The sequence below is a fragment of the Lissotriton helveticus genome, chromosome 4_1, assembly GCF_964261635.1.
Source record: "Lissotriton helveticus chromosome 4_1, aLisHel1.1, whole genome shotgun sequence".
NCBI classification, from domain to species: Eukaryota; Metazoa; Chordata; class Amphibia; order Caudata; family Salamandridae; genus Lissotriton; species Lissotriton helveticus.
The window spans coordinates 442386294-442404592 of NC_136063.1; the positions used below are offsets into that span (position 1 = coordinate 442386294).

General features: G+C 47.0%; 1 protein-coding gene across 2 annotated transcripts in view; it reads left to right on the forward strand.

Moving 5' to 3' along the window:
* INTS8 (integrator complex subunit 8) overlaps positions 1-18299 on the forward strand; it is a 552137-nt gene that overhangs the window by 427423 nt on the left and 106415 nt on the right. For both annotated transcript variants that reach the window (XM_078687009.1, XM_078687008.1), the window contains exon 23: positions 16453-16556. In XM_078687009.1, the coding sequence (XP_078543135.1) occupies positions 16453-16556 (104 nt within the window). The remainder of the gene's footprint in view (positions 1-16452; positions 16557-18299) is intronic.

Sequence of the window (18299 nt, forward strand, 5' to 3'; positions counted from 1 at the left end):
AGGAGAAGTTCAAGATGCTCACACTTGCTCAGGTCATATCTGCCCTGGACCGGCAAGACTGGTTGGTAGCGCTGGACTTGCAGGACGCTTATTTTCATAACCCTGTCCTGCTGGTCCACCGGCATTACCTATGGTTCACGGTAGGCCACGAGCACTTTCTGTTCACCGTGCTCCCTTTTGGCCCTACCAGCGCCCCTCGGGTGTTCACGAAAGGGATGACGGTGGTCGCAGCTCATCTGCGCAGGTCGGGGGTTTCAGTCTTCCCCTATCTTAACGACTTTCTGTTGAAGGCGGGCTCGCCCCAGGCAGTTGTCTCCCACCTCCAGACTACGGCCGACCATCTGCATTTGCTGGGGCTCTCCATCAACGTGCCAAAGTCGCACTTGATTCCATCTCAGAAGCTCCATGTCATCTAAGCGGTTCTGGACACGGCGCAGTTTCTGGTTTATCCTCCCGAACATCGAGTCCAGGACATTCGGGCTATGTTTCCGATCTTTCGGCCCTTGTCCTGGGTTTCTTTCAGGATGACCTTGAGGTTGTTGGGCCTCATGGCCTCTTGCATCCTGCTGACCAATCATGCCAGATGGCATATGAGGGCTCTGCAATGGGACCTGAATTTCCAGTGGGCGCAGCATTAAGGGGACCTGTCCGAGTATGTCCAGATCTCAGAGGGCACTGCGCAACAGTTGCAGTGGTGGCTCACGAACAAGCGTTGGGTCGGCGGCAGATTCCCTCTCCCTTTCCCAACCAGAGCACACAGTGGTGACAGATGCGTCCCTCCTGGGATGGGGCGGCCACATGGGAGAGACGGAGATCAGAGGCCTCTCGTCTCTGGCGGAGTCCAGGCTCCATATCAACCTTCTGGAGCTCCGGGCGATGTTACGTGCACTGAAAGCATTCCTTCCCTCTGTCAAGTGTAGAGTAGTGCAGGTGTTCCCACACAACACCACCAACATGTGGTATTACAACAAGCAAGGCGGGGTGGGGTCATGGACCCTATGTCAGGAAGCTCTGCGTCTCTGGACATGGCTGGAACATCAAGGCATTTCCTTGACGGTTCAACACTTGGCAGGTTCTTTGAACGCCAGGGTGGACAAACTCAGCCGCAGGTGCATGATGTATCGCGAATGGCGTCTTCACTCGGAGGTGGCGCAAGATCTCTTTCAACGGTGGGGAGAGCCTTGGTTAGATCTATTCGCCACCGAAGAGAACGCGCAATGTCATCACTTCTGCGAGTTGGAATTTCCAAGATTGCATGCGCTCGCCGATGCTTTTTGTCACGAGTGGAGCTGCGGTCTGTTGTACGCCTTTCCGCCTATACCACTTCTACCCAGAGTACTGAAGAAGATCAGGCACGACCGGGCTCAAGTCATTCTTGTGACCCCGGACTGAGCTCGAAGAGTTTGGTATCCCAAGCTACTCAGTATGAGCATGGATCCCCCGATTCAACTGCCGCTTCGGGATGATCTTCTGTCGCAGCAGCAGGGGATGGTCCTCCACCTGAACCTGTCCAGCCTCCACCTGCATGCGTGGAGATTGAGCTGCGACAGTTGATTCCTTTTGACTTACCTCCTGAAGTCTGTGATATCATTCTGGCAGCCAGGCGTCCCTCCACTAAATCGGTATATGCCTGCAGGTGGAAATAATTTATGGCATGGTGCACAGCAAAGGCTGTGGATCCCCTTTCTGCCCCTCTTTCAGAAGTCCTTTTGTTCCTTCTTTCTCTGGCCCAGCAGGGCTCTGCTCTGGGCACTATTAAGGGATATCTTTCTGCAATTCTGGCCTTTCTCAGGCTCCCTAATCAGCCCTCTCTTTTCAAGTCCCCTGTTGTAAATAGATTTCTTAAAGGCATTACTCACCTTTTCTCTCCTATTCCGTTTATGATGCAGCAGTGGGACTGGTTCTTACTTATTTGATAAGCGCTCCCTTTGAGCTGCTTCACAACTGTCCTTTTCGTTTATTGACTTTGAGGACTGCTTTCCTGGTTGCCATCACCTCCGATAGGCGCTTGAGTGAACTCCAGGCTCTTTCCTGTAAGCCTCCCTTTCTGTCGATTCATCCGGATAAGGTTGTGCTTCGCACTCGTCCTTACTTCTTGCCAAAGGTTGTCACTGCCTTCCAAATCGGGCAAACTATCACCTGCATGACTGTGTTTGAAAATGATATCTGTCATGGAACCAACAGCAAGCAAGAATCATCTGTAACATTGATTGATTAAAAGAAGGAATATTATTGCCTTTCTTTCATAATCTGTATCAGATGCATTATCATACACCACAATTTATTGTAGTAGTATAATTACAGCTGATGTGGGTTCTGTCTGCGGTTTATTATAAACCATAAAGAAACAGGTTTGCTAGTTGAAGTTGGCATTTGGTTTAAAACTGTAGACACATCAATCTTCTCAATCCCCATAAAGGGGTTGAAGATTTCAACGTGGTTGTACACTTCTTGGGTAGTTCCTCCTGAGAAGGGAAAGGATATGTTGATCTACTCCAGAGGCAACTTGGTTTTGATGATGGCAATCTGCTGAACAGTGCACATAGTGCTTTTTGATGTGATCCATCAACACCTTCCTGTTATTCTTTTTCCAAGGAGTGGTGACAAGATTAATGTCTGAGTTCCTTCTACCCTTAGAACCCTAACTTGTGGTTGGTTTGATGGTCCAAAGACTTACTTTTCAGGGATTCTTTCCAGAAATATCTCTCCCACTTGAGGTAGCCACACGTCAGCAGCTTTAGTAACTTTTGTTGGTGGCAGAGTCAGGGTTGTTAACTTTGCACAATTTAGTTCTAGTTTCTTGAACTGTCTGTAAGAGATTTAAGCAGTGGTTTCAACTTTGACACCTTGCCACAAACATCTCAATCAGGCAGATACATTGGTATTCCAAATGGTAATTCATGTGACCACCAAATACTCCTCTGAGCAGATTATTTAGTACTCTCACTCCCTGTACAAGGTGTGTAGCCAGGTAAATCATATATGCTATCCAAAGGAGGTTTTAAAGTTTGATGAGAAGGTCGATTCAGCTTGGAATGCTTTACCGAAAGCTGAAACTCGGCGCACTCCCTCAGCCTTTATATTCCTGCAAGGCAGCATCCTCAGCAATTTTGCCACATTCGTGGCTAATCCAGGGGGTTGTTGTACCGCCAATGTCAACAGACACCCTAGTCCCTTTGGAGTTGGGGACAGGAAGCAAGCAGACAACATCCAGACCACCAGGGACAAAGAACTTCCCAGTCCCCCGTCCCTACGGCAACAGCCTCCAAGCCGCTTTAGTTTGCCCTTAGTCGCACACGACCACTCCGTGAGGGGCAGGATCGCACATTTCCTCCAATGGTGGCATAATATAACATCCAACAGGTAGGTCCTCCAGATCATCTATGGCTACGTCCTGCCATTCCTTTTCACCTGTTGCATCTATCACCCACTTCAGAATATCTTTCAGAGGAGCACTTGTCCATCTTGCACCAAGACATTAAGGCTGTTTTGGCCAATGGAGCCATAGAGACAATCCAGGCCCGGTAAATATGGACTGACTGTTGTTTCAACTATTTTCTTGTGACGAAGAAGGATGAAGGTCTTCACCTTTTTTTTTATATCTCTGACCTCTGAATGTCTTCTCATGGAAGGACAAATACAAGATTCTCAACTGGCCCAGGTTCCATCTGCCCATGAGCCAGGCGACTGGATGGTGGCTCTGGACTTCCAGGACGCCTTTGTTCATGTACCTTTTGTTCAGTGATGCAGACGGTGCTTGCATTTCAAGGTGGGCCGGGAGTGTTTCCAATTTGATGTGCTTCCCTTTGGCCTCCCCAGTGCCCCTTGGGTGTTCACGGAGGTGATGGCTGTGTTTGAAGCACACCTTCTGAGGTTGGGGATCCCTGTTTTTCCCTACCTTGATGACTGGCATGGTTGAGGTTCAGTATCATGTTCTGAAGTTACATCTGATTCCTTTGCAGAGTCTCTTTTTTATTGGAGCCATCCTGGATAAGGTGCACTTTTGGGTCATCTCTCCAGGACATTCGGGCTATGATCCCATTGTTTCAGCCTTGGTCCTGGGATTTGGTGAGAGTGGCTTTGAGGCTTCAGGGGCTTTGGCATCCTGTATTCTTTTTGTCGACTATGCCAGGTGACATATGCGAGCACCGTAGTGAAAGCTAAAGTTTTAGTGGTCTCAGCACAAGGGAAACCTATAAGATTTCATCCAGGTTTTGCAGGAGACTGCAAAAGTCCTATATGCCGAAGTCATACCTGATTCCCTCTCAAACTCCATTTCATCGGAGCAGTTCTGGATACAGCGCATTTTTGGGCTTATCCTACCAAGCACTGAGTCCAGAATATTCGGGCTATGATACCAATGTTTCAGCTTCTATTCTGGATTTCGGTGAGAGTGACCCAGAGGCTGCTGGTCCTCAGGGCCTCCTGCATCCTCCTGGTGGATCATGCCAGGTGGCATATGCGGGCTCTCCAATGGGACCTGAAGTTCCAGTGGTCCCAGCATCAGGGGAATCTTTCTGATTGCTCCAGATCTGGCAGGACCAGGATTGGGTCAACGGCAGATCCCTTTCCCTTCCCCAACCGGAGTTCACAGTTGTGACAGATGCATCAATCCTGGGATGGGGTGGCCACATGGTGGAGGCGGAGATCAGAGGTCTCTGCTCTTCGGCGGAGTCCGGGCTCCACATCAATCTACTGGAGCTCCGGGTGATTCGTCTGGCACTGAAGGCATTCCTTCCTTCAGTCAAAGGTGTTCACGTACAACACCACCGCCATCTGGTACTGCAACAAACATGGCGGGGTGGGGTCATGGACCCTGTGTCAAGAGGCTCTTCGTCTTTGGGCGTGGCTGGAACATCAGGGCATGTCCCTGATGGTTCAACACCTGTCAGGTTCTCTGAACGCAAGGGCGGACAAAGTCAGCCGCCAGTGCATAATGGATCCCAAATGGCGTCTTCACTCGGAGGGGGTGCAATATCTCTTTCAGCAGTGGGGAGAGTCTTGGTTAGATCTGTTCACCACCGAAGAGAACGTGCAATGTCATCAGTTCTGCACGTTGGCTTTTCATTGTAAGTGGATTTGCGGTCTCCTATACGCCTTTCCGCCTATACCACTTCTGCACAGTGTTGAAGAAGATCAAGCTCAACCGGGCCCAAGTCATTCTTGTGGCTCCGGCCTGGCACAAAGAGTCTGGTATCCCAAGCTCTTGAACATGGCCATAGATCCTGCGTTCAGACCGCTTCTTCGGGAGGATCTTCTGTAGCAGCAGCAGAGGGCGGTCTTCCACCCGAACCTGTCCAGCCTCCATCTCCTTGCATGGAGATTGGGCGGGGACAGTGGACAGCTTTCGACCTTCTCCTGAGGTCTGTAATGTCATATTGCCAGCCAGGCGTCCCTCTACTAAGACTGTATACGGTGGTAGATGGAACAAATTTGTGGCATGGTGCGCAGCAAAGGCTGTGGATCCCCTTTCTGCCCCTCTTTCTGAGGTTCTCCTATTCATCCTTTCTTTGGCCCAGCGGGGCTCTGCTTTGGGCACCCTTAAAGGCTACCTTTCGGACAGTTCGGCCTTTCTTCGCCTTCCTGATCAGCCTTCTCTTTTCAAGTCCCCTATTGTAAATAGATTTCTTAAGGACATTACTCACCTCTTTCCCCCTATTCCTTTCGTAATGCCCCAGTGGGACTTGAATCTGGTATTAACTTACCTTAGGTGCACTCCCTTCAAACCCATGTATAAGTGTCCCCTCCGACTCTAAAAACGGCTTTTCTGGTTGCCATCACCTCTGCTTACAGGTTGAGGGAGCTGCAGTCTCTGTCTTCAAGACCTCTTTTACTTGCTGTCCATCTGGACAAGGTTGTCCTTCGAACTAGGCCTTCTTTTCTACCCAAAGTGGTTACCTCTTTCCACATAGGACAGACAATCACTTTTCCCACCTTCTCCCTGCCCCCGCATCCTTCCAAGGATGAGGAAAGACTCCACCATCTGGATCAAAAACATGTGTTATCATTTTATCCTGATCACACAAAACAATTCAGGGTGGACGATCAACTCTTTGTGGACTTGGTGGGCGCCAAGAAAGGTCAGGCCGTGAATTAAGATCTGTTATTTCTTGGCGAAAAAGGAGCCACCGGTAGGACTGCGAGCCCATTCCACCAGGGCGAGGGAGGCCACTACTGCTTTGGGACGTGGAGTCCCCCTCAGTGACATCTGCCAGGCAGCCATGTGGGCATCACTGCACATGTTCAATAAACATTATTGCCTGGAAAGTCAAGTCCAGAGAGAAGGCTTCTTTGGCTGTTCAGTTCTCCAGGACTTTCTGCTGCGAACTTATTTCGCAGACCCACCTCCGGGGTTGGTATTGCTGGGGTATCTATTCTAAGGTAAGGAATCTATAACTAATAGTCTCTTTAAGATGAACAAGTTACTTACCTTCGGTAACGATATATCTGTAAAAGACTTATATTAGTTATAGATTCCTTATCGCCTCACCGTTCTGCGAACTGACTTCTACAGTAAATTTGTTTGACTGGTTGAGGTCCTGTTTCTTGTGCCAAGAGACACTTCATCTCTGGAGCTGACTGGAGCTCTAGGACATTTTCCTAGTCATGAACCACCTGGCAGCAGCTTTGAATGCCAGAGAATACACACTCAGTCTGTGTCTGGCAGATTACAAATAGCAGTTACTTCCCGAGTTGGCACAGGCAATCTTCCGGCTATAGGTAGAAACCTGGTTAGATCTTTTCGCCACCAAGAGAATGCACAATTTCAAAACACATTTCAGGTAGTGTGGAGTATGGGATTCCTGTACGTTCTTCCGCCACGCCACTTTTTCTTCCTGCAGTTATGAAGAAAGTCAGGCATGACCGGGCCTAACTGATCCTAGTGGCTCTGGATTGGGCAAGGAGTTTATGGTACCCGAACTTCCGGGCATGAGTATCTGACCTCCAACCATGCTACCACTTCTGAAAGATCTCTTGTTACAGCGGCAAGGCAGAGTTTCTGCACCTGAACCTACCAAATCTCCACCTCCATGGGTGGGCAGTGAGCGTTGTCAGCTAACTGTGTTTGACCTTCTTCCTGAGGTTGTGAATGTCATCCTTGCTGCCAGGTGTCCTACAAAATCTGTTTATTCCGAACACTGGACAGGTTTCTAACCTGGTGTGGCCCCCGGAGTAAGGACCTGTTACAGGCCAAACTGTTGGATGTGTTATTTGTTTTGTCCCTGGACAAGCAAAGGCTTTCTGTGGGCACCATTAAAAGTTATTAGCTGGCCCTTGTATTTAGGTTCCACAACAAGAGGGATGGATAGCAACATGGTTTAACGAAAGTGAAGGGGGGGGTAAACGTGGCAGGGGATCGGTCTCAAAGACCCTATTTGGCCCTAAAAGTGAAGATGCCATAGAAAGACCAAATGAATGCCTCCACTGTTTATTTGGATGCATTGTCAGGAGAGTTTGGGTAGGGCGAAGGGAGGAAGATAGAGCCAGAGAGGGGTGGAGGAGAGCAGAGATTCTGCTGGACTATTTGTTATTTAGAAGCAATCCAGTGCAGTATATGTATTGTGTTGTTTGGTAGAGACTTGTAGATATAGTTCTATTCTTAACTGACATTGCAGTTTTTTTATGATTTTGTATTCAACTCAAGTACAGCTGTAAATCTCTTTCTAAATTTAATTCATTCTACCAAAGTATTTGAACAATTGTACATTGTACCCACCTGATCCTCTTTATATAATCCAAAAGGGGTAGCAACTTTGGATGTTTGTAGGTCATGGCAATAAAGTCCCTATCCCCCATCCAGCAGAACTGTTTCCAGTATTAACCACCAGTGTCAAGAGCAGTCCTTCTTGGAGACAGGTGAAGGATGTTTTCCTTGCATGCGGATATGGTCTATTATATCAAACAGCAACACCAGACTCCAGGATTACCTTAGAAGCCCGAGATTATTTCAGCAAAAAATCCACAGCAGGAAGAGGCAAAAAAACTGAAGTGCAGAAAAAACCTTCCAACTGCCCAGGCCAAACAACTAGGTGAAAATAAAGAAATGGATAGCTGAATCACTAGAACAACTAGGTGAATTTAATTAAATGGATAGCTGAATCACTAGCAACACAGGAATCCCAAATGAATACAGTGAGCAACCAACTAGGCAAAGCTCAACTACGACACAGACTCAAAATGGACTCCTGTATATAGGATGTGACCTGGAAACCAATTGGAAAGTAAAGACCACTATCTTTAAATAGAAAGGCTTCTATTGCTTAAAAAGAATGTTGAGTCAAAAAATTGCAGGAGCTCAAAAACAACTGTCAAGCCAACAAAGCACAAAAAGAATATCATCTTGACCTACAGCATCTGATAGAGACTTCTACACGCAGATTTCTTACCTTAGAATTATCTCCAGGTGGTAGACTGGATAGGGACATTTTTTTCAGTAGCAGTACCCCTGCACACTAATAGGTGGCATAGTTCGCCAACCCCATTCTTATCCCTGACTGCCGACACTGAGCTACATGGGTGTCATCCGATGCAGACTTCGGAGCAGACTGGAGGTATTTCATCCAGGCTGGAGCCTGAACACTATTCCCATGGTCTAAGACTTAGGAAAGATTGGGATGGGCCACTGGACCCTTATGAATACCAGCCCCTAGACTCCAATAAGGCCAGCTAGTGTGAGGATTTGGAGGATGCCAATGGACTGGACAACCCCCCAGTTACTGACTTGGCCACCCCCCCCCCCCCCCCCTCCCCAACCATGGCTACCCAGGAATGAGCATCATTTGCAATGGTGGTGAGGAGGGCGGCTGATGTCCTGGCCCTTCAGCTTCTTTCCATGACTGTTGAGACAAATGTCTTGACAGAGATGCTTCAGCCGTCAACCCTTCCGAACCACTTTTCCCTTTTAAAGGAGCCTTCACAGACGTCCTACTCAGGCCTTGGTTGAAGCCCTGCACAGGGGCTCCTGCGAATAAGACAGTTTCCGGCTGCCATCGCCCTGCCCCAGGAACGCCAACTTCCCCACCCTGGAGAGCTTGGTGGTCCAAACTAAATCCTGGTGCCTTCCCTACCACTCCACCGGACAGGGAATCCAAGAGTCTGGATACCTTAGGCAAGAAGATGTTTTCTTGGTGATACCCACTCTCTCTCTGGGACTTGGTTGAGCAGGTGCTGCCTTCGGTCTCGGTTGAAATCCAAGACATATTCTTCCAAGCTGTCGCTGACAGGAGGGGCGCAGCTAGGTTTGCCGTGGGCTAGATACAGCCAACTCACAGGGCACAGCTGTTTCTTTGTTGATGGACCTTAGGCACCATGCCTGGTTGAGGACTACTGGCTTTTCAGGGAATGTCCAGGCCTTGCTCATGAACATGCCCTTTGATAGATCCGTCCCTTCACCAACAAGGCGGACTCTGCGCTGGAGCACATTAAGGACAGCAGAGCTATGGCCTGGTCCTTGGGCCTCTCCATTACCCCGAGTCAAACCCCAGTCTGCCTTTCATGGCCACAGAAATGGGCTTCCAGCCACATCTATACCTGTCCAGCTACCTCAGTGCACAAGTTTCCCAGCCCCTGTGTGGCCAAGGACATTGTACCCACAGACCCTGTGGGTCAGGTAGCCAGAGGTTAGGCAAGTCATCCACTCCCCTGGCAGCCGCAGCCTCCAAGTCCCTTTAGTTTGCCCTCCGACCATCAAGGGAACCCAGTGTGAGGCAGGATACGCCATCACCTGCACCACTGGAGGTCAACAACATCTGACGTATAAGTTCTCCAGATTGTCCAAATGGGCTACTCCCTCCCCTTCGTGACTGCCCCTTTGCCCCTGCCACCCACTTGCGACAGGCTCACAGAGCACCATATCTCCATACTCCAACAGAAAATGGTGTCTCTCTTGGCCAAGGGAGCTATTCCCACTACATTCTGAGGCCCAAGAAGGGCGGAGGACGTTTTCATATCCTAGACCTGCGCCCTCTCAATATTTCCTGAAAAAGGAGAGATTTAAAAAGTATCATGCTTGCTCAAGTCCTGTCTGCCCTGGACTCTGAAGACTGGATGGTAGTGCTGGTCTAGCAGGATGCCTTCTTCCACATTCCCATCATGCCTCCCCCTAGACATTGCCTGCAGTTCACGTTAGGCCACAAGCACTTTCAGTTCACCGTGCTCCCCTTTGGCTTTACCAGCGCCCCTCAGGTTTTCACCAAGGTGATGGCAGGGGTTGCAGCTCATCTGCAGAGATCAGCAGTGCCAGTCTTCCCCCTAGCTTGATGACTGGTTGTTGAAGGCAGGCTCGTCCCAGGCAGTCGTCTCTCACCGCCAGACTATGCCGAACTTCCTGCACTCGCTGGGGTTCACTGTCAAGGTGCCAGAGTAACGCCTCACCCCTACTCATATGCCCCTTTCATCAGAGCTATTCTGGACACAGTGCAGTTTTGGGCTTAACCTCCTGTAACGGGGTCCCGGTTACACCTCCCAAACAGCGAGTCTAGGATATTCAGGCTAGATTTCGGGGAGACTGACTCTGAGGCTGCTGGCCTCATGGCCTACTGCATCCTGCTTGTAATACGTGCCCGATTGCATATGCAGGTTCTACAGTGGGACCTGAAGTTCCAGTGGTCCAGATCTCGGAGGGCACTGTACAAAATCTACAGAGGTGGTTAACAAACTGCGATTGGGTGAGATGCACACTCCTCTCTCTTCTCTAACCAGATCTAACAGTACTGAATGATGTGTCACTCTTGGGCTGAGGCAGCCATCTGGGAGGGGTGAAGATTAGAGGCCTCTGGTGAAATCAGGACTCCAGTTCAACCCGTTGGAGCTCCAAGCAATCCAACTGACATTGAAAGCCTTTCTACCCTGCATCAAGGGAAGGCTGGTGCAGGTATTCACAGACAATACCACAGCCATGTGGTGCTGCAACAAATAGGGCGTGTGGGGTCCTTGACCCTTTGTCAAGAGGCCCTGCATCTCTGGATATGGCTAGAACATTTGGCATTTCCCTGGTGGTTCAACACCTGGCAGAATCTCTGAACCCCAGAACCGACAAGCTCAGCCAAAGATGTCTAGCAGATCACAAATTACATCTTCATCTGGAAGTGGTGCAAGGTCTCTTTTCAGCAGTGGGGAGACCCTTGGTTAGATGTGTTCGCCACCACCGAGAACGTGCAATGTCAGCTGTTCTGCGCACTGAAGTTTCCAAGGCGACTGTCGCTCAGAAACTGTTTGTCTCAGGTGGAGCTCCAGCCTACTGTACACCTTTCTGTCTATACCACTCCTGCCCAGAGTTCTCAAGACAATCATGAACGACCTGGCGTAAGTCTTTCTTGTGGCTCCCGATTGGGCATGGAGACGCTGGTATTCCTAGCTGTTGAGCATGGCTATCGGTCCTCCGATCAGGCTTCCTCTTCAGGAAGATCTTCTGCCGCAGCAACAGCACAGGGTCTTGCACCAGAAACGGCGCACCCTATACCTCCATACGTGGAGATCTAGCAACAACAGTTGACAGCCTTCGACCTTCTTCCTGAAGTCTGTGATGTTATTCTGACAGCCAGGTGTTCCCCCACCAGACAGCACATGCCTACCTTTCAGAAAAGTTTGTATCATGGCGTTCCTCTCATAATGTTAACCCCCTGTATGCACCTGTATCACAAGCACTGTATTTGCCCAGCAGGACTTTGCTTAGGGCACAGTTATGGGTTACCTATCTGCCATCTCTGCGTTTTTGCAGTTGCAGGACCTACCTCCTCTCTTTAAGTCATCAGTCATGTCTAGGATCCAGGAAGGGTTACAATACTTTTCCACCTAAACACTTATTATGCCTCAGTGGGATCTCAGCCTGGGCCTTACTTTTTTTCTTGTGCGCTCCATTTGAGCCTCCTCTTAATTGTCCTCTTAGGCTGTTGACCATAAAAACTACCTTTTTTAGTGGCCATAACATTGACCAATAAAATCCAAGCGCTCTCAGCGCACTCCCCTTTTACCCAGACAAACTGGACATGTGACTCTTTTCTAACAAAGATTATCACTCCTTTTCATGTAGGGCAGATCATCACCCTGCCTACCTTCTTTGCTCCTCCTCATCCCTCCAAAGAAAAGGAGAGACTACAACGCTGGACCCCAAAAGACTGTTGTTCTACCTTGACCACACAAAAGAGTTCCGGCTGGATAATCAAATCTTCGTGGGTTAAGTGTGAGCAAAAAAGGGGAAAACTGTACAGAAAAAAATCTGCTACGCATTGAACAAGAAACAGCCCACTGAGGGCTTGCAGGCTCACTCCACTAGAGCCAAGGCTGCGAGCAGTGCATTAGCATGCTGCATTCCTCTCCTGGACATCCATCAGGCAGCAAAGTGGGCATCCCTGCACACAATCACAAGACATTACTGCCTGGACTGTCAGGTCCATCGTGACGGGCGCTTCGCCTGTTCGGTCCTGCATTACTTTTTGGTTTGATCGGATTCGCAGTCCCACCTCTGGGGAGGTATTGCTTGAGTAGCTATTCAAAGGTAAGGAATCTGCGGTAAGAAGTCTCTATCAGATGGACAAGTCAGATACCTTTGGTAACGCCTTATCTAGAAGAGAGTTAGCTGCAGATTCCTTACGGATCCTCCCCTCTTTGCGAATCGCTTTAGGTATAAGGGACACCACCTTTCATGGTCTTAGTCTTTTCCACACCAGTTTTCAGTTCTCATCATAGCTCTGTTCTCCTGGTATGGAAAGTCACGAAAGTAATTGATGTCAGTGCAGCGAGGCAGTGCCTCTGTAGGTCCCTCGCACATTACTTCTGGTGCGGCTGGCGCAGAACCAAACAATGCCACATTCCGGCTCGCATGGGTACTGCTCGAAAATCTTCCAGATTCAGTCTGACACTTGGAGATAATCAAAGGTAAGTAATCTGTGGCATGGCTTTAAGTGGGCCTGGGCTGCCACTGCTTAGCACTGGCAGTTCTAAAAAGCAGGTGTTGAGACAGGTCCCTATTGGGCTCTCCATTTTTGCCTTCACCCTCAGAAAGAAAGGAAAAATGTTTAATTCTGCAACATACCACGCTTCACTGCCTTTAATCTAACTTCAAAGAGACTCGTTCTAGTTCTTTCACAGTCTCATCATTTCAGAACTGAAGCATTTTCAATATTCCATACAACAAAGCTATAGTTGTTGCTTATTGATCTAATGCAACTAACAACCATTGGCAAAGCCAATAGTCCTGGCTTGTTATAGGTGTAATTTTACTTGTTGTATTATATATCTGGATGCAATGATAAAAGCAGCAAATTACCAGTCGGGTGGCACACTATGCTAAACACAGATTTTTAGCTTACTTTTTAAGCCACGCCATAATTACATTGGCCAAGCCCTTTTTAGAGACCCTTCCGTTTTCTCATCCCACTTGAAGCCCTGATCTGTGGCTACATAGTCTCTACCAGATAAGGTGTTACAGAAGGTTAGTAACTTGTTCTTTGTATCCAGGAGCAACTCGTTAATTGGGATAAAAAACAAACAGCTAGTGCTGTAGCAATGGGTATTTCCCACAAACATGGAGTATTTTACTAAGGCTACACATGTATATATATTCTCTTGGTGCAAGGAAGCACAAATTGCTTCCACCTGTTCTTTTGGCACAGGAAGCTTGCACTGATGAACCACATGTTGTACCACTTTTGTGAGAGCGGTGAAGCTGCTGCACGGCTTGTATCTCTTCTGATGAGGAAGCGCACACTGCTGCTTCCGCGCTATAGCTATTAGGCATTAATGGAGGGAGCAGATGTAGCCAAGTGGGGAGCGGGAGAACAGGGTGCAGTGGAGTTGGGACAGCGGGCTGCAATCAGTGTGTAGTGTAGGGTGCATGCGGTCTGTAGTGCGTGGTGCATGAGTGTGGGACTAGAAGTGTATGGAGCAAAGACTGTAATGAGGAGGGAGGACGGGGTGGAGTGAGATGTGTTGCATAAGGTGGTGTGGCATGAAGGGAGCAATGGCAATCACTCACACATATACTCACAAATACACTCACAGGTTGGTCACAATGGGGATTTGGGGGGCAGACGACCGAAGGGAGGTGTCCCCCCCCCCCCCTCCACCCGCCCCCGGGGGTTTTGGGAAGTGGTGCAGTCCAGAGGACTGTACAGCAGGTTGGGCTATATTTGGGCTATTTTGTAGCCCAACATACATAGTGTCTCCATTTCGAGTGCCAACCACCATTTTAACTTGGTGACACAGTAGCTGGCACTCCCCTCTAGTTTTTGTCCACCTTCCTCCTCGCCTCCTTTTGAATAGGCTGTAATCCAGATAATTGTGGGGGTTATCCCACCTCAGTGGCCGTTTCCATTGTCACAGGTGCACAAAGGGGAGCTATGTATTTTGGTTGTCGCTTGAGTCCGATGCATCAGCGGTCGACTGAGAAGTTGCCAGGATTTACACAAGTTTATTGTTTGTCAGCGGCTGTTCAGGCTGAAGAGGAATTGGTAGGAAGTTCAGGCCTGGACGACATATGAAGTTAAAAACGTTAGATAGGAAGTTCAATGAGGTTCAAAGGGTAGTTGAGGTAGGAAAAAGGAAACGGTTTTTAGAGGTCCCACTTTCTGTTGAGCAGCTCTGATGCAAGTATGTTATTTAACTTTGAATAGGTTATCGGGGGAGGGCTCTTTTAAGGGTGGGGGTAATTCATCTTAGGAAGTTATATGTATAGTGAGGCTATAGTTTTGTAAGGCAAATGCCCAGGTTATGTTATAATGTGCAACTGTCTCAATAAAGCAGTCTTTTTCACACAACCCAGTTGTCAGTGGTCTGTGCTGCCCCCTCTTCCCCAAACAAACGCTTACTCTCGAAGAGAAGCATACATACAGCCGCATAGAAACAAACATTCGTACGCGCTCAGATATATCCAAACAATGGCAGTCTCCCTTTCTCGCTCCCTCTGCTACACACACACACGCTTTTATACATCACACAAATGCAACTCGGTTTTCAAACCCACTGAGTTTTCAATTATAAGCTGCTATGGGTGGCCGTAACAGCATGTGAGTATTACCTGTATGAAATCACTATTAAGTTTCCTATATTTTCGTGTTTACGTAGATCATAAATTGTTCATATATTTACATAGGCCGAATTTCTCACATTTTTACCACAATTAATAGTTTAGGGTTGTAATTTCATGACCTACTTTTCTCCAAGATGCTCCCTCTTGAGTTTTTATTTTTTCTCGATATTTCGACTCAATATAAATACATTTGTTTTAGTCGCATGCCCCAGTAGTCATGCTCTGCAAACTATAATTTTTTATATCCTGTTATTAGTATTTGAATTGCACATCTCTACCACTAGTGTAACCGTACAGCTAGCGCTTTAAATGGGCTTGTGCTGTCTGGTACGAAGTACTGGCACCTTTTTATTTTGAGAGGGCGACACTTCGCAAGAGTGCCGTAATACTTTTGATTAGAGAGTACAGGCACTTCTTAGAAACAAGCAGGTACTCTGAGACAGAGTACCTGCACTTCTATTTTTCCATTTTAATCACTGTGTATAGCACTTTCGGAGTCTAAGCACATATCTAGCGCTTTCCTTGGCCGCACTCGGTCTGCTCTACTGTTGTGTTAGTTGCTGTATATTGGTTTCTCCAGTGTTTATAGAGAGAAAAAATAACGTTGTCGAATCCTATACGGTACCTGTGTCCCTAGGTGCATGTTCTTGGGGAGACTGTTCTGTTGTGCGGCATCATTAGCTAATTGTATGTCTACGGCAAGTGCTACAATACAACAACGGAATACCACCACTTTAAAATGCATGTACCGCAGAGCTTTCTTAAGCATATGTATGTTATTTCACTATTAATGGACTTTATTTTTAAAAGAATATAGTCACCGTGTAACTGATGTAACTCATGATGGTTGTGGCGTCAATTTATGTTGGATTTAATATAGCATTATAGCCAGCTGCTGAGGGTGATAATGACTGGGAAAGGCGGAACAAGCTAATAGAAAAGGGAATATTCTTGTTTGTTGCTACTTCCGTTGTGGTTTTCTCTCCTTTTGAGGCTCTTTTAAAGTGCCACAGCCTTGAAACCACGATAGTGCCTGGAACCTTCGGCTGTTGTGAGATTATGGTGAAAATACTTAACTGAAGAATTGATGAGAAAATACGTCTAATCAATACATTGAAGCATATGAACTACGCTCTGCCTTCTTGCGAATAACGGAACAGTTGTTGGTATTGAATGCTTCTAATCATGTATTTTTTTCATAAATAAACACTGATGCCAATAGTCACCTGCCAGTGCACACGAATGCATCTGCTGTGAAGAGTATCCATGCTTCTGGTTCCCAAAACCCAAATGTGTATCTTCCATTGTCATTCTGTTTTGTCTCTGATGGTGTCTTCTCCTACCCAAATTTAAACCAAGTGTGGCTGCCTCCTGTTTTAAGAAGGGTAATCTGTAGCATTGTGTTTTTTTTGTTTTCTCAACAGCCACAAATCAATATTCAGCTGCTCTGCATTACTATCTTCAGGCTGGAGCCGTGTGCTCAGATTTCTTCAACAAATCAGTGCCACCTGATGTTTACACTGACCAGGTGAGTTACAGCATTACAAGATGTTTTCCCTGTTTCAGACAACCATGCGATTGGTTGTCTGACAGCATGTGATTGGCATTTTAGCTGTTAACAGGGAAACCTGGTGACTAGAGCCTGTATTAAACATACTGTTGTGTGGCAGAGTAAGTAACCATGTCACGATTTGCATAATACGCATAATATGGCAGAATACAGCAGATAATGTGTACAACTGACATTAACACATGATCTCAGGATAACAGACTGTAGGGGACTAGCCAGATTTACTGTTGTAGGATTGTATATTTTAGGACAGATGCAGTACCAAGAATCTACCCTGACGAGACCTGGAAAACAACCAGACCTGTGAAATGCTCAACAAATGTCCCTAAGGTTTCAAAAATGGCTACAAAGTTTGTCCAAATAAACAATATTAAAAACAAAATACTACTCAATTGTGTTTCTTGATCTACCAAGGTTATATTCAAATATATTTCTTTCTGAGATGCAAATTATACAAACATTAATTATGCACAATAGGAACAATATAATACATGAAAATCTGTATATCTGATGATTTTGTTGTATGTTTTAAGAGAACTAAAAATCCTAATGCATTTCGGGTTTATAAAAAACCCTTCTTCAGGGGAAAGCATCTTCAAACAAAAATCATTTCTTCTTTGTGGTATGTCGTGTTCATCAAGTTTGGCACTACAACAAAAACATCGTACAATACTCGTTGGTGTTGTGTGTAACCATTAGGTTGCAGATTAGAATTTGCACATGAGGGAAACGTGCTGACCCCCTAGTCGTGAGTGGGACAGTGGAATACAGGGGTAAATAAAAAATGAGAGTGTCAAAAATAGTACCGATAAAATCAATATCGTGTGAAAAATGGGCCCAACAGTGATTTTAAACAGAACGTTCTAGGTGTGGCCAAAAATCGAAAAGGTGTGAGGTCCACCAACCGCCACCCAATCGAGATGCCCGGTGAAACCAACATTCAAGATAAGATTACTCACGAATGTTCCCTGCCAGAAATGAACGCTCTAAAGAATAAATAAAATGAAGTGAATGTATCACATCTGTACCTCTTTCGAGAACTAAACACGTGAATAAACATTCGTAGATCACAGCCACTTCTTACCAGCTCTACTACTACTGTTGTGCTGATGTCCCGACGGTCCTAAAAAAACGTATCTTCCACCCATAGAGGTAAGGCTCCCAGACCTGTATTGATAGTATCACAGGAGCGTGGGTGCTATGAGAAAATAATATACAAAGGAATACTTAGACTGCAACCAAGATTAAAAATCGATGATTAATGTCTACTTCAAGGTGGAGACATACCTAAAATGTGCCCGGAGAGCACTTAGACTCTGCTCCGTCAGTACGCGATCGAAACTGGCGGTGCCATGTTAGGACGCGTGGCCTTTAAATACCCTACTTCCGTTTCTGCGTTTGAAAAAACTTTGTGTGTCCCTTGGTTTGAAGTTCTCATGAACACAAAACCTTTTAGCGATACCAATATAAAGCTTATGCAGATCACTTTTAGGTTAAAGTGCCTATAGGGTAATCGCTATGCGTGTTGCGCCCGTGATAGAGTCGGAGTGCGCCTCAGTACCAAGTACCCATTCCTTATAACGGAGAGATCCCATGTGAGTCAAATCCGTTGTATGATAAAGCCCCTTCGAAGAATCTAGACAGTCATAAAAAAATAATCCTACCCAAAAGATCTTTGACAATTACAGTATTTCGTTGTGC